Genomic DNA, 14,856 nt, shown 5'->3' on the forward strand with positions numbered 1-14,856 from the left:
TGTTGTAAAGATAGGGGAGAATGGGATGACTTTATACAGAATTAGCCTGTTTGAAATTATGTCCAAGGGTCAAAATAGTGTTGCAGACAAAGGCAGATGGACTGGCCTGCACTGATTTGGTTCTCCTGTTTAATTCCCAGTCTCTAAGTCTCCAGGCCAGCTGGGCTGGAACAAGTAGGAAAGCAGAATATTTTGTGTTCCTCAGCACTGATTTATTTGTAGAGGTGAAACCAGGGAATTTTTCTCCGTGTGAAACTATCTGCTCCTTGGCTTCAAACATTAAATAATTTCTCTGCCAAGGAATGTTTGTCCTCCCAAGACAGATCAATCAGCATGTACAGATTATAAGTGACCTTTTGCTTTAGCTTGCCCTGTGCATAGTGACCTGCTGTTGACTCAGTGCCTTGGTTACAGGTCCTTAGTGCAGCCATCTCTCACCTCCCTTAACTTCACATCAATTTCTCTGCTGTGCCAGGGGAGAAGGTGGCAGGGGAGGAAGAGGATTTCTAATGCAAGATGTATTGGTGAACCCTCTGACTAAACAGAACATGATTTGGAAAGACCTTCCGGAAAACTGTTTGCACAGGGAAGCAGTTGAAGACAAACTGTGATTGTGTAGATAGGTGCATACAGCAGGACAAAGAGAAGGACTTTAGTTTTGATTAAAGCAGAGACACATACGTGATGCAGCCGTTTTCTGGGTAGTAGTTCTTCCTTTTTTCATGGTAAATAATGGGCACAGTTTAAATTTAACACTGATTTTCAAAAATGTAATCACACTCGGAGTTGTTTGCACTGGACTGATAAAAAGCTTTAGCTTTTTAAGTGTAGGCAGTGTGGCAGTGGTTTGGTACCAGCTCGATTACTCACATTTGGAGGCTACAGGAGTAACAACACACACGGCAACAGCACGCTTGGCTCAGGGTAGTGGCTTACTTTTATGGTGCTTTTGTGTTGCTGTTTGAAATAGCCAAAGACTTGGGTGGCAGTGTAAGAGGAATGCACATCTTCATTTAGGAAAAAAAGGATGCAAATGAAGTTGGGAGCCTACAGAGCCACCTGAAGGAGGAAGCCTTCTTGTGGCATTGGAGAAACAGCAAATATGAGGCAGAGACTGGAGAAGAAAAAAAAGGCTGACCTGTTCTGACTTCAGTTTCATTTGTACTTTAAATTCATGTTATAGTAAATGGTTGTTTGCTGATGTTTTTCTAAACAAAGATATATTTTGGTTCTTTAACAGGGCAAAAAGGATGTTTCCCAGATATTCAACAACATTTTGAGAAGACAGATTGGCACACGCAGCCCTACTGTGGAATACATTAGTGCCCATCCACATATCCTATTCATGCTCCTAAAAGGGTAGGTGCTTTAATTTGAGTTTCATTAAAGAGCATTGCCTGCAACTTGCTAGCATTGCAGTTGATCTACTTTCTCACTTTTAGTTTAAAAAAACAAAAGGATTTTCAGATTTTGTTCCAGCTTTCTTACTTTATTTTTTTTAATATTCACTTTCTTTATATGGAATGCTATACTTTTTAATGATGGGATTATTTCATTTGACTGTTATTTCTTCACCAAACTTCATGTTGAAATAATTATGTGCTGGTTGTTTTTGACTGCGCCCCATATGATGTGTACTTCATATCTCACCATGAACTCTTGTGTAGCATTGTTGGTGACTGCTGAGGTTCATTTAGACCTTTTTGCATTGCAGAAGTGACCAGCAGTGGTGTCTGTAAATAACTGGAGTCAAACTGGAACACTGAGTGGTAGAACAGAGAGAAGCAAAAATGCATTAAAAGAGTAGTTGTGCCTGTGGGACAGACTTCTCCAACGCTTGTGGCTACAAGTGAACTTCAACTTTAAATTCTTTCTGTAATTAACTCCACAACTTTCAGCATTCAATGTTTTTTTTTTTTTGGTTTTTAAACCTCAGGACAGTGATGATAATTCTCTCCATCATTATTACAAACTGTTTTTAATTTCATATGTATATATAATAATTTTATTCCCTTTTCTCTGTCTTTGCTTTTTCAGTTTTTCACTCATTTTGATCTCGCACATTGAGCATGCATCACAACCATATGTCTGGGCTTTATTTAAAGATAAAAAATATTTTTGGATTATGTCCCAGGTTTTCTTTGGCATCTGTAGCAACCAAGAATATTAAGATGATAGTGAAGTTTTTATGCATATATGCTTCTGACAGACATTTTACAGTACGTGACCTGAGCTGGTGCATGAATTTAAATAGCATCACTTAGATGCTTTTTTTGGAGAATCTTGCTGCATGCAGCAGCGTGTCTGTGGTCCTCAGGCTCCTTGTTCATGATGTCTTGACTAGCCCTCTGCAGCACTGCACTGGCTCAGAATTGCCGTTTCTGGAATGTCTTGTTAAAAAGTGCAGTAGAATCCATCAGTAGAAGTCCAGAGTCAGGCATGCCCAGCCTGAGCAGCTGCTGCAGAACAGTGTAATGATATCAGACATGATGATGCCTTTCCTGCCTGTGTCCTGCTGCTGGGACCATCTTAAAAATGAGACCTAAAATCTGTGCCTGCAGCCAGGGCAAGCCCCTGAACACACAGATTGCTGTGTGCCCACAGTGTGGGGTGTGTGTGTGCAGTCAGCTGCAGGATTGGGAAACAAGCATTTCGTGTTAGACACCACCACGTGAAAATGTGACCTGAGGGCATGTTTTCTTATTTATTCAATGCTGAATGAATTATATTAATTATACTATATAGATGTATATTTATATAATGCTATAGGAAATACAGGACATCAAACTCTGCTAAAGGAAAGTGGGTTTGGCTGACTTGTGCCATTCTGTGTTTGTTACATGACATCAAAACATTACCTGCAGTGAAAAAAAATCACCTCTACGAAGACTATAAAAGATATGGCCCAAGACTGTTGTGACTGCTGTACTTCCATTGGATGCAAAATTTCCTCTGGCCCCTGTCAGTCCCCAAAAGCAAAAGGTTGCTTTTTTGTGGTTTAATGTGAGCTCTGTTGGGTGGGAAGGATCTTCAATCAGAGCTCCCACCCAGTGTTTCCTGTCTCATACTCCAGTGGAACTGCCGACTTGAGATAACAGTTCCTACCTTTTAGGCTTCATTTTACTTGTTGCCTGCTTCCTTCCAGCTTCTCGGCTTCAGAAAACACACAGCACATAGTTTCACTTTTTTTTTTTTTTCTTTCTTTCTTTCATTTGTATAGGTTATTGGACTTTGCTGCTGCACGAGGACTTGCTTTAATGGCATCTTATTTTCTGTGTGCAAGCTTTGTGTATAGGATTTCAGATGAGTACAGTATTTGGTATACATAGAGAAACAGTTGCATTTGGGCCAATTTTTTCTCTGGTGTCAGCCTATTGCATTAGCCCAGAAATAACTTTGGTCCTTTGTGATTTAAAATATCTTCCCTCTAGGACAGTGATTGTTGAGGACTTAGTTAATGGCACTTGCATTGTTTCTCTCAAGTGACAAATTTAGAAGCTTTTTTATGAATATATATCTATATATCTGTGCCTCATGCCACATGTTATCTCTACCCTAGACACTGCCCCAGCCTGTGTTGTGATGATCTCTTCATATCACAGCTCAGTTAAAGCTTTAATGGTATATTGGCTGAGGTTGTAGGATTCCCCTTAAATTCATCCTTGGACAAACTCAGGCTATACAAGTAATATAAAGTCAGATCAAAATATATCTGTATGAGACCTTGTGTCTCCCAGGCTTGATGCCTTCCAAGTCTCTTGCCTGTGCTCCTCACCTTGTACCATTTTGTGCACTAACCATGGAAGAATTATTCCCTTTACACAGAAATGCATTTCTGCTCTCGGTCTTGCCTCTTTCAAACTCCACAACAAGTGTTTTGAAATACTTCAAGTCCATTGTTTCATTTTCTAGTTCTCTCCAGTATTCATTGCGTGGGGGTTTCTTTAGGTTGTAAGTTCATCCAAACAGAGAAGAACTCAGTATTTTTTTTCTGCTGTGGTAATACATCAGCATAGAGCACTAATTGCTCATTAGAAGTGATTTTGAATCACATTTCTATCATTCCTGCCTGGTGGCTTTGCATGTAAGTGTGGGTGCAAAGGACATGCTAGCTATGACTGGGCAGCCTGTAAACTTCTTCCAGGCTTATTCCAGGCACCAAACCCAACTTCCTCGCTTGTGTGAACTGCCAAAGGCAGTTCTTCTATCACATAACCCACTTCCAGATAATGGAGCATTTGACTGAGAATGATTCTGTTGATACTTAATGTTTTTAAAAGTTATTGTGCTGGAAACAATGTAATTTGCTTTCAGTCCAACCAAAATACTCATTAGCCAACTATTAAATATTTTCCTGGCTGCACTCCTAGGAGCAGCTCTGCCTCATTTTCCTTAAAAATTAGTATTCCTGTTAATGGAGTTGATGCCTCAATGGGAAACACCAGTGAATTTCTGCTGTCTGAAGAGTTAGAAATTCAAGTTTGCAAATGTTTCCACAAACCAAAACAAATAGGGGTTTGAGTGCCTGCATTTCCTTGAGGGTGGGAAGCTTCATTTGCCTGTTTGGAATAGCAATCCATTTTCATTAAGCCAACTATTGTTGACAGCAGGTTGAAGTATGCAGCTCTGGTATGCTTGCAGAACACAACTGTTCTTTTAAATTGCATGCTAGGGGTAAATTTGAGGACCCACGCACTTACAGCACAGATGGCATTTTGTGATTTTCTTCCTTTTTTTTTTTAAATTGTATTTCTTTTGGCCTAGTGATAGGAATTAATTGTGCAAAGGAAAAACGATGCTGATAAACTCTGGCTGATAATACACAGTTCTGATATAGAATAACCAGTTTATTGAAACAGAGTGCTTTCTGTCCCCTTGGACTTCACCACTTTCACATGATTTCTGGCAGACTGCTGGAAAAATTCGTTTTAAATCCTTCTTGACAGTTGGATTTCATCCTTTTTGTTTTTTAATGTGTTTCTAACAGTTTTGTTTCAGATTAATTTCAGCTTTAAAGAAATCAAGACTTTATAGAAATTGAAGATGATCTGAATTTCCTCCCCCTCCCTCCCTTCCTTCCTCTCCAAGGGCGAGACGTGTGCTGGCTCCTGGCTGTTGCAGTGCCTCATGTGCCATACCAGGACTGTAACTTGAGGAATGGGTGCTTGTGTCCTGAACACAGCCCGAACCTCTGCAGAAGAGGCATTGAGCAGGACTTCTTCTAAACTGAAGGAAAAAAAAAAAATCAGAGCTACAGAAAGCTTAATCCTGTGTAGACTGCCTGGAAAGACTCTTCCTACCTTCCTCATTAATACTCCAGAGTGATGTCCTCTAGAAGAGGAGTGGGAGGTGATGGATGGTCATGAGGTGTTGCAGTTTGCTTGGATAAACTGAGGAGCTCAGAATTAAATCTGAAAAGGGAGGTTATTATATTGTACAGGCTGTGCTTTCTCACAAATCCAAAAGGGTGAAGGAGCTCTGTTGAAATGATGCACAGTCCCCACGGTCTTTCCACAGAGAGGGGGTGTGGTGCAAATTTACACCAAAATGTGTTTTGGCTTGGTAAGAGATAGGTTTGCAGTGATTCTGGCAGCCTTGTCTGTGTCTGCTCCTGAGCTTTGGGATGAGGTCCTGCAGCTGGGTACAGCACTGCGGCTGGGAGCTGCCCTCCACGTGTGGTGTCCCTTCTGGCACATGTGCTCCCTGTGCTACAAAGTTCCCCGTTGCGAGAAAGGTGCCTGTTTATCTTTGTTCTTCTATGTTTTGATGCTTTCTGTTTCTCTTCATTCTCCAGATATGAGTCCCCAAATATTGCCTTACGTTGTGGAATTATGCTGAGAGAGTGTACCCGCCATGAACCCTTGGCCAAAATCATACTATTTTCAGAACAGTTCAGAGACTTTTTTAAATATGTGGAAATGTCAACATTTGATATTGCTTCTGATGCCTTTGCTACATTCAAGGTAAATAATTCAGTACATGCATCATAGTTTGTGTCAAAAGCAGCCCTCCATCAGAAGCCATCGCTGAGCATTCTTGCTTTGAACTGGGTAGCTTTTTTTTGTTCAGTAAAGGATATAATTAATTAACCCTTGGTCTGATTGTAGCGGGATTCACAGCAGCGACCACATCTGCAAAGAATCTTTAGAGAAATGTAAATCCGTATTTAATTAACACTCTTCACCTTGATAACTCAGTCTTTTATGCTACCATTTAAAACTCAAATTAATCATGTATTACCTAGAGTTCTTATAAAATGCATAACCTTTTTCTCTCCCTACCCCCATGACAAACCCACTGCCCATCATGACCACGAGTGAATAAAAGGCATCATTTAAAACTAATATTTGAAATAATTGTAATTGTTGCTGTCCCTTCTGAGCTCAGCAGTCAAGTATAGATTAATGCCAAACCTGCTGATTATTTTACAGTGTATTCATAGTCTTATTTTTGTGACCCATGGTTCAGTGTAAGGACTGCAGTGCTAAATGCTAAGTAGCTGGAAGCACTGCATAAAGTCTGTAGAGTGTACCATGTAGAGTTTGTGTTGTATTAAAAATGAGGTTGGGTGAAGATAGCAAATTTCTTGGACGTTGTATGTGACTATCATCCTTCCCACCAGGTGCTAGTACAGTCTTTGAGCAAAAAACCCCAAAATAAATTAGATGCCTGTGCACTTCACATACAGGAAAGATTAATTTATTTCTTAAAAACAGTTTTAGAAAGCTGAGGGAAAATCGTTTTAGTTAAAGACTCTTCTAAATATAGATCTAACTCCTTTTTTTTTTCTTCTATCACTGAGCTCCCTGCTGTCATAGAAACACATTGTTTATTCTTCCCTTTCAAAGCTAATTAGAAACATGATTAGCTAGACCTCAGGAGTAATTGTAAGGAATGTTAGAGCTCAGTTCAGTGATTCTACATACACTGAAACCTGGCTTTTTACTGGTGTTTACTAACCTACTGAATGGGATAAAGATTTGCATAATGGAGATAACGTTGCATTCTTCACTAATGACTTGAGTAGGATTAGCAATTCAAATCACCCCTTAATCAATTACAGCATCTTTCCCTTATTTTAAGTTTCACTGTTGTTGTGTTCATTATGTAAAGGTTATGAAATTCAAAGTAGCACAGAAACACAGACAAGGTATAAAAATGCAACATAACTGAGGTATGTAAATCTTCTGTTTCTGCCATTTTACCCTATGCTCAGAAGAATATTTGTCTCTGATCAGAAAAAAAAGCTCCTGGACTCAGTTCCCAGCTTGACAGAGGAGATTTTCATCTTCTCCCCAGGTCCTGCTTTGAGCAGGAGAGCAGAGTGTGTTGGTGGTGATGGACAGTCTTTACCCCAGCCGGGAGGCAGGATGGGGATAAGGGTCAATTAAGCAGTGGCAGGGACTGTAGACTGCTACAACCTTCCCAAAAAGAAAAGAGATTGATGTTGTTCATAGATCTACAGCTGAAGAATGTACTTCTATCCCCTGTGAACTGAGTGTATTTTTAGCAGGATTTAAAAATAGGATTCTACATCCTCACATGCACTGGAAAGAGAGGAGTATGAGGGCAGTTCATCGTCAGACAAAGGCCAGAATTCACCTTTTAAAATGCTTGGGGGAAGTGTATAACAGCATTTTTAGGATTTTTTTGAAATTGCCTCTTATAGCACCTGATACACAGTCAGTTCTGGAAAGAAACTAGCTGCTCATTTAATCTCCTGTTTGTCTGTTACTCTGAATAGCTGAAACAGCAAGAAGTGATGTGGAAGTGATTGAAACATGGAGCTACCTAATTTCTAATACTGGAAAAATAAGTGCTGTGATTGTTTGTTGGCTGGATTACTGAACTCACGTTTTCGTTTCTGATGTCCCCGTGTTGGGTTTGCAGTTGCCACTGGGGTGTCTGGTTCAGAGCTGAAAGCCTTGGATAGTCTATGCACTAGAGTAGGGCTTAATTAAACATTCATGAAAGTCTGAAGATATTTATAGTAGGGAAGCACTGGAATTATGATCTGGATATGTACTTCTTAATTAAAGTTATCCAGGTGAACTGCAGAGAGGAAACAGCTGTTAAAAATGCAGAGGAAAAGGGCTTGTATTTCAAGGCATAAGCTGTCTGTGGAGGGTGCAAGCAGCAGTTGGAACGTGCTGGTTGGAATGCTGTTGCTCCACGCTTCCTTGTCATTTCCTATGAAAAACTCATTTTGGATTATATTTCATTTTTGCCCCTATTGAAAGACTTGTACTTGCCTCTAAGTGCCCTACATAAAAGCTCCTGAATCATGTGTTTCACTCAGCCTTTAAAACTGCTGTCACTGCAGTCCTGCTAAATGAAGGGATGTATTTAAAACAGGCACTGGATTTTGTAGTGTTCCACTTTCCTCTTATAATTGATGGTAAAAATAAATTAAAGGATTAGTATATAAAGGATTTCTTTTATTTGTGAAGATGTGTCTGTGCATCTGCTTGACCTCCTCATCAGCTTCTGCCTCTGCTTGGGTAGGGAAACCAAGAAAAAGATTATAAAAAAGAGCAGAAAAATGCCAACTTGGTTCACTGAAAAATACCAACTTGAGTGGACTTCATCAGGCAATTATTGTGATCAATGTTGTATTTTAAAAGAAGCAGTAAGATAAAAGTCATTCTTAAATGCCTCACACTGGCCACTCATTTCATAGCTATTCATCCAGTAAAAAGACACAGCTTCTTCTGGACCTGGATTTGCATGTCTGTCACTGGGCACCAGCATCACCATTCTGTGGGAGAGCTTCTTTTAATTTAAATTTGAATTAGTTAGCCTTCTGGAATGGGAGAGGAAGACAGTCTGTCCAGCTGTCTGGAAGGTCTGCTATTGCTTTGTGTCAGAAAGTCAGCCCTGGGCAGAAAGAGTTCTACAGAAGAGACTCATCCCACTTACCTAAGACTCCTTCCAGGGAAGGGAGTGGAGGTGCAGGGAGCCTGGATGGCTTAGCTTAAGTTGGTGCCTAGCTTTCATTATTAAATAGCTATGTGTATATACAGTGGTTGAATTCCAATTTTCCTTGTATTCTTGGAGATGAGCAGGCTTAGCATCATTCCCAGCTCTGAGGTAGCATGTAGGTCACTTTTGGCTTGGAGACCATATCTCGTCCTCCATAAAGCGTTAATTTTCTTTCTTCCTTTTCCCCATCCCTGTCTAATATGAAGACTCTGCACTATGACCTATCAACAACAACAAAAGGTGGGAGGGAAACAGCAATAAAAAGAAAGAATATTAGAATAGTTCTGTCTTGATTCTGTTAGCATTACATTGACTGAGTTCTCCCTAAAGTCCTACTAACCATTTAATAAATGCAGTGTTGTCTATAGAAATCATCTTGTAAATGCTTTCTGGTCAAAACTGCTGAAATACATTTGAGAAGCAAGGGACAATCACAGGCACTCGCTCTCTCAGATAACCTTTCTCTATTCTTCCCCAGGACCTGTTAACGCGACACAAATTGTTGGTGGCAGAATTTCTGGAACAAAATTACGATGTAGTAAGTATCAATGCTGAAAGACTTAAAAAAAAATCTGTTTATGCTTGGCTGCAAAAAAAAATGCACAGGGGATTTTGTACTCTGCATAAACTCCTCACGTAGCACTGCAAAACCAAGCACTGCTTTGTACTGGAGCAGAATCCACGCCTAGCGTGCGAAATGCAGATACCCCCTCTGCACACACCTGGGCACACACGCCAAGGTCTCAGGAGAACTCAGAGGTTAAGAGCAACTTTTATTCCTCGCCAGGTGCATCACATCTCCTCAAGTGTGACTGGAACTGAAACTTCACATGCAAACAGATCATGGCAGAAACCCTGTGCATGGTTTTAAACAGTTTTGTGATACCCCAGTACCACAGGGCCATAGTGGTGTTATTTACTGTACTTTGGGACAGAAGAGTTACTGAAACAAGTTTTAGCATTACTGGAAATTACAAGTACCTGAAGGAGAGACTGAGGTCTGAATATTCCTATTTTCTTCCTAAGGCAATTAGGCCTTTGGTTAGCTGTTATTTTTCACTTCAATTTTTTTGGCTCCCTTTTGGACCAAATGTGGGTCAGAAAAATTTCATTGGATTCAACTAAAATTGGATTGATACAGATCACAGAATTAGACTGTGGGTCATGTTTTTGTGTTACCTGAGGTATTCTTTATTTCACTGCCAAAATGAAAAGACAAATTTCTTTCATTCAGGTTACCATGAAGGCAAAATGAAGAGCAGGCTTATTATTGCTGAGTCACTAATGCAGCTTAGTTGGAGCAAAATAAGTGTCTCTGCTAATCTTTTCTCTTAATACTGGAGCACTGTACTGGAACAGTCCCCATTCTACATTTATATGATGTTTTGAATTTTTAAGTATCAATTGCCTAAGTGAGTTGTTTGGGGTTTTTTGTTTGTTTGGTTGTGGTTTTTTGTTTGTTTGTTTTTTTTTTTTGGTTTTTTTTTTTGTGACTATTGGACAGCAGTGTTGATTTTTCCTGCTTGTTTGGTAGATAGTTTGAACATATTACAATCTTGTCTCTCAGTCTTCCTGACCACAAGATCCCCTAGATCCATCCCTACAAAATCCAGCACACACTTTGCTCCTAGTGACCCTTGCTGGGCAAAGAGCTTTAACGAGCAAGGGCGCTGAAGGCAGGCAAGGTGGCACCGCACAAAAGGAGCATTTGGGATACCCCTTCACCATTTTGGGGTGTTGCATTGAGGCACACAGCCAGGCATGACCACGATATGAGTGAGTGGACATTATGTGCTGGACCCACATGTCCTGGCAGCAGAGTCACCCTTCTGTAAGAGAAGGGGCTGCACAGGTACTGGCTTACTTCTGTCCCAGCTGGCTCACCCCAGCCCCTGTTCCATCCATGCCATATGAGGTATTACCCCTCTGCAGCACGTGGAAGAGGAGTGTTCCTGGGCATTAGTTAATTCACTGTGTGATAACCAGCCAAGAGAAAAGGCCACAAGAGCTGGGCCTGGCATTGCAGTGAAGTGTTAGAGGGTGGCACTGCTGCAGCCTCTGCTGCTCCTCTAGGGTGAGAGGGACCAAGTAAAGGAAAGATAGACATGAATCTGATACATTTGTGTTTTCTTTTACTCTAGATCTTTGAGGACTACGAAAAACTCCTTCATTCTGAGAATTATGTAACAAAGAGACAATCTTTGAAGGTAAAGTCTCTCAACACTTTCCTCCTAAATTCGTACTCTGCGTTATATGGAATATCGAGGTGCATGTATGGCAATGGAACAGCCATTTTTCTATCAACAGAAGAACTAAGGGCTTGTGATGCTCTTCCTGAAAAGCACAGGAGCTCACTGTGTCTTTTCTTTCCTGGACCTCTGGGGAAGCACTGGACCATTTCTATGGAACGAGTGCTGTCACTTCTCCTCCGAGCTCAGATCTGTGCTTTGGTTCAGAACGTGGTTGCAGTGAGCTTGGCAGTACTGTGGCAGTCTCTGTCTGGGGCACCAAGTGTGACATGGCCTGCTCACGGAAGCAGAGAGGGGTGTGAATGTAACATGGGAATGAAACAAGGATGTCTTGTGGGACAGCTGCACTACACTTGCTTTTGTCCCAGCTACTCACACCAGCCCCTTTCACACCCAGCCCATATGCAGGATCCCTCTCTGTAGTATTTAGAAGATGAGCATTTTTGGGCATTAAGTAACCCACTGCATGATAAAAAGTCTAGTTCCTTTTTTTTTTTAATGTAGTGACATTGAAATCTCTTAAGCAAATATTGAAATAGGCTGCTGCTTTCTTTGCATTCAGAAATAATGTAGTAAACTGAAAAAAAGTGGTTTTTTTCTAATTTTGCTTACAGCTTCTGGGTGAACTGATTCTGGACCGACACAACTTTGGCATCATGACTAAATACATCAGCAAACCAGAAAACCTAAAGTTGATGATGAACTTGCTGCGAGATAAAAGCCCCAACATTCAGTTTGAAGCATTCCATGTGTTCAAGGTGAGCCAGTATGAGTTGTAGAGGTGGCAGACTTTCTCTTCTTCTCATAAAAGTGTCTCTCAAGCTGGACCAGAAGTCCAGAAAATTATGGCAAAGATTGGGGTTTCCAGTCACTTGCGGTATTTGAGAGTGTCATAATTGAGAAGGTTTCTATCACTCAACCTCTGCTGTTTGCCTGCCTTCAGGTGAGACCTAAAGCAGCATCATTTTGGTTTGAGCTGGAGGGTAGCCTGTCAAGTAGCCATGAGCTACAGGTAACAAAATACACAACTTCTAGGTAGCATCCAGGGGACCTTCTCCCCACTCCTGGATCATTTTACCATGTGATTCTGGATAAAGATGAAAAAAGGTCTTAAAACTCTACCTTAGACTAAAAGTAGGCGGTTCTGGTGCTGGGCATCAGTGCAAAGGCAATATGCTTTTAAAGGTATTAAAAAGGTTTGGTAAACCTGAGCTTGAAATAAGTTTCATGCTTCCATCATTTTGCAGTGACATTAATGCAGTGTTGAACAATTACCAGACCCAACCAGTGTCCCTTTTTTCATGATGATCAATGTTAATAAGTTAGAAGTTTACCATTTTCCTATCAAAAGAGTTCTCTGCTCTGAAACAGAGGGTGAGCCAGATTGTTATGCAAAACTAACTCTATTTTGGAATGAACATGTTAATTTCAAACTATCAATAGAGTTGTTAATGATTATCAGAAGGGGAATTTTGGGCCTCTAAGGATATCCCTTCCCTAAATTGGCTAAGAAAGATACCAGATGATACCAAATGACTGTGGAAAGACATTACAACACCCTTCACAAATTCAAGGTGACTTGTTAAGTTTTGTACTTATGCCATTTCTGATTTGGAAAAAAAACTTTCAGCTCTTCAGTGTGGAGACTTAGAGAATGTGCAGCTTCTCCAAAAAGTTTTTACTTTTGTAAAAGAAAAAAAAATCTTCAAGGAGGATTAAAAGAAAATTCCTTGTGAAATAAGCGGCTTGGTAAACTGTTCCCTTGCTGACTTCGTCCAGTCAACTGAACCACTGAGAGTAACTTGTACTTCTCCTCCTTATCAGGAGGTGTGTGGCTCCAAGATAAGCAAGCAGTCTGGCTCCAGACACTTGCAGCCTTTGAGATGCCAGTGGGGAGAAGGTATCAGAGGATTTGCATTTTTTAGCCACTCTGTGAATAAATGCAATATTTTTATTTGTGAAAGACATGAGTTGCTGTTCCTGAATTAATGATAGGAATGGACCAAGCCTTGAGAATGGCTGATTTCACTTATTTTAGGAGACATTTAAAAGGACTTGGAATAATGTAAAAGGATTCCAGTGTGCAACCATGTCACACATCGCTGTTCCTCCCATTCTGCCTTCCCATTCCTAGTTAAAGTGAGGATATTACAGGCTTATCCTGCAATGTCATGTTTGGACCTTGGAGTGCCAGCAAAACAAACCATGAGCAACAGTGGTGTTGTGTCTCTTCAGTTCAAAGGGCCAGACTGTGTCCTCAGACACCTCCATGGCATGTTGTTGGTGTTTTCCAGTGGTGGCAGTCAGCAGCATTTCAGCAGGGCCAAGGCATTCCCATGGCATTCCTCACACTGCCTCACATGCACAGTGCTCGTGGTGTGGGAGCTGCAGACTCAGAGCAGAACCTGATCAGCTGGAAATTGCTCGTTCACAACCAGCAGCAGCACACTATAGAGTGACTGTAGAGGTGCAGCAGCTCCCCTTTTAGGATCCTCCTCACCAAGGATCTGTGTTGCTTGGATGTAGCAGCATCCAGGTCCTCTCCAGGGGGAAGGGTTGTTACAAGGCTTATTACAGGAAATTGCATGGTGAATTAGCTTTGTAGAGAGGGTCAGAGAAGCTCTATTACCTCTGATTTAATGTCTTAAATTGAGTTCTAACTTCTTGAGTGCTACTGAAATCCTTATGTCTTTAAGAGACTGGCTGTTTGTGCCCAGTTCTGCAGTGTCCTTGCCTCCTGTTTCTGGGTTTGTGTTCCTCAGCCCGGTTCTCTTGTCAGCTGTAATATTCCATGTTCATGTAACTGGGAGAGGACTCTTGTCCTCAGCTTCTAATCTCATAAATTTTGAACTGTGCCTGCATTTTTAAATTATGCTTGCAAAATACCTATGCAGTCCTGGCTGAAATTACAGTAGACTAACCACAGTGATTTGGAATCAAAGGTCTGCTGAGAAGTGGATACTTGCTGCTCTGTCTGAGCTGCCAAAAGATTTGGGTTTAAATTACCTGATTTAGATGTTTCACCAGTTAGACACAGTTGAAATGAAATGAAATGAAAAAGTGTTTGTTTTGTAAGCATCTAGATTCCAACACTCCCGTGCCCTAGCTGACCCAAAAAAAGACTTATGACTCTTACTGCCTGAGGCAATTTCTAATTATTGGAGATTTGAAACTGTAAAATAGAGATGAAAGTGATGAGCACTTCTAGTGCAAACTTATTTTGGAGAAACATTTTGTGGTTGAAAATGCCAATGCCCCCAGGCTCTGAGAATATTTACTGTGAGTGGGAAAATGAAGACAGAGTGCCCACTTGCAGTGCCTCTTTCTATTCTCCATTTAGGAGATGGTTGATCTTCTTCCTAAATCCAGTCAGTCCCTTCTCTCCTTTTGTCTGAAAAAAATGGACCTTCTGCCTTGCAGCACCAGCCTAAAGGTCTGCAGCTGCTTTGTAAAACTGGATGTCCCAGGCAACGTATGCATAAGGATTACCCAGTATTTAATCATGAGGAAAAGCTAACATACCTCACCCCTTCCCTCCTCCTTCATAAATAATCCACTTAGAATTGTGGGCTTTGAGAGTCACTGGTTCTCTGCAGTGATTTTAGTGGAGAGATGTTGGTCTTGA

At 40.9% G+C, this 14,856-nt stretch overlaps 2 protein-coding genes across 5 annotated transcripts in view; one reads left to right on the plus strand and one right to left on the minus strand.

Moving 5' to 3' along the window:
• The window catches only part of CAB39L (calcium binding protein 39 like), a 59,632-nt gene that overhangs the window by 38,656 nt on the left and 6,120 nt on the right, over nucleotides 1–14,856 (plus strand). For both annotated transcript variants that reach the window (XM_068182145.1, XM_068182146.1), the window contains 5 exons: nucleotides 1,241–1,359; nucleotides 5,795–5,963; nucleotides 9,461–9,520; nucleotides 11,124–11,189; nucleotides 11,846–11,989. In XM_068182145.1, coding sequence (XP_068038246.1) covers nucleotides 1,241–1,359; nucleotides 5,795–5,963; nucleotides 9,461–9,520; nucleotides 11,124–11,189; nucleotides 11,846–11,989 — 558 coding nt within the window. The remainder of the gene's footprint in view (nucleotides 1–1,240; nucleotides 1,360–5,794; nucleotides 5,964–9,460; nucleotides 9,521–11,123; nucleotides 11,190–11,845; nucleotides 11,990–14,856) is intronic.
• Nucleotides 2,030–14,856, minus strand: part of CDADC1 (cytidine and dCMP deaminase domain containing 1) — a 43,726-nt gene continuing 30,899 nt past the window's right edge. For 2 of the 3 annotated variants that reach the window (XR_010996505.1, XR_010996501.1), the window contains 2 exons: nucleotides 9,323–11,505; nucleotides 2,030–9,203 (listed from right to left, as the gene is read on the minus strand). The gene's annotated coding sequence lies outside the window, so the exon portion shown is untranslated. The remainder of the gene's footprint in view (nucleotides 9,204–9,322; nucleotides 11,506–14,856) is intronic. The other variant, XR_010996502.1, reaches the window with a different exon arrangement.

The sequence above is a fragment of the Anomalospiza imberbis genome, chromosome 2, assembly GCF_031753505.1.
Source record: "Anomalospiza imberbis isolate Cuckoo-Finch-1a 21T00152 chromosome 2, ASM3175350v1, whole genome shotgun sequence".
NCBI lineage: Eukaryota > Metazoa > Chordata > Aves > Passeriformes > Viduidae > Anomalospiza > Anomalospiza imberbis.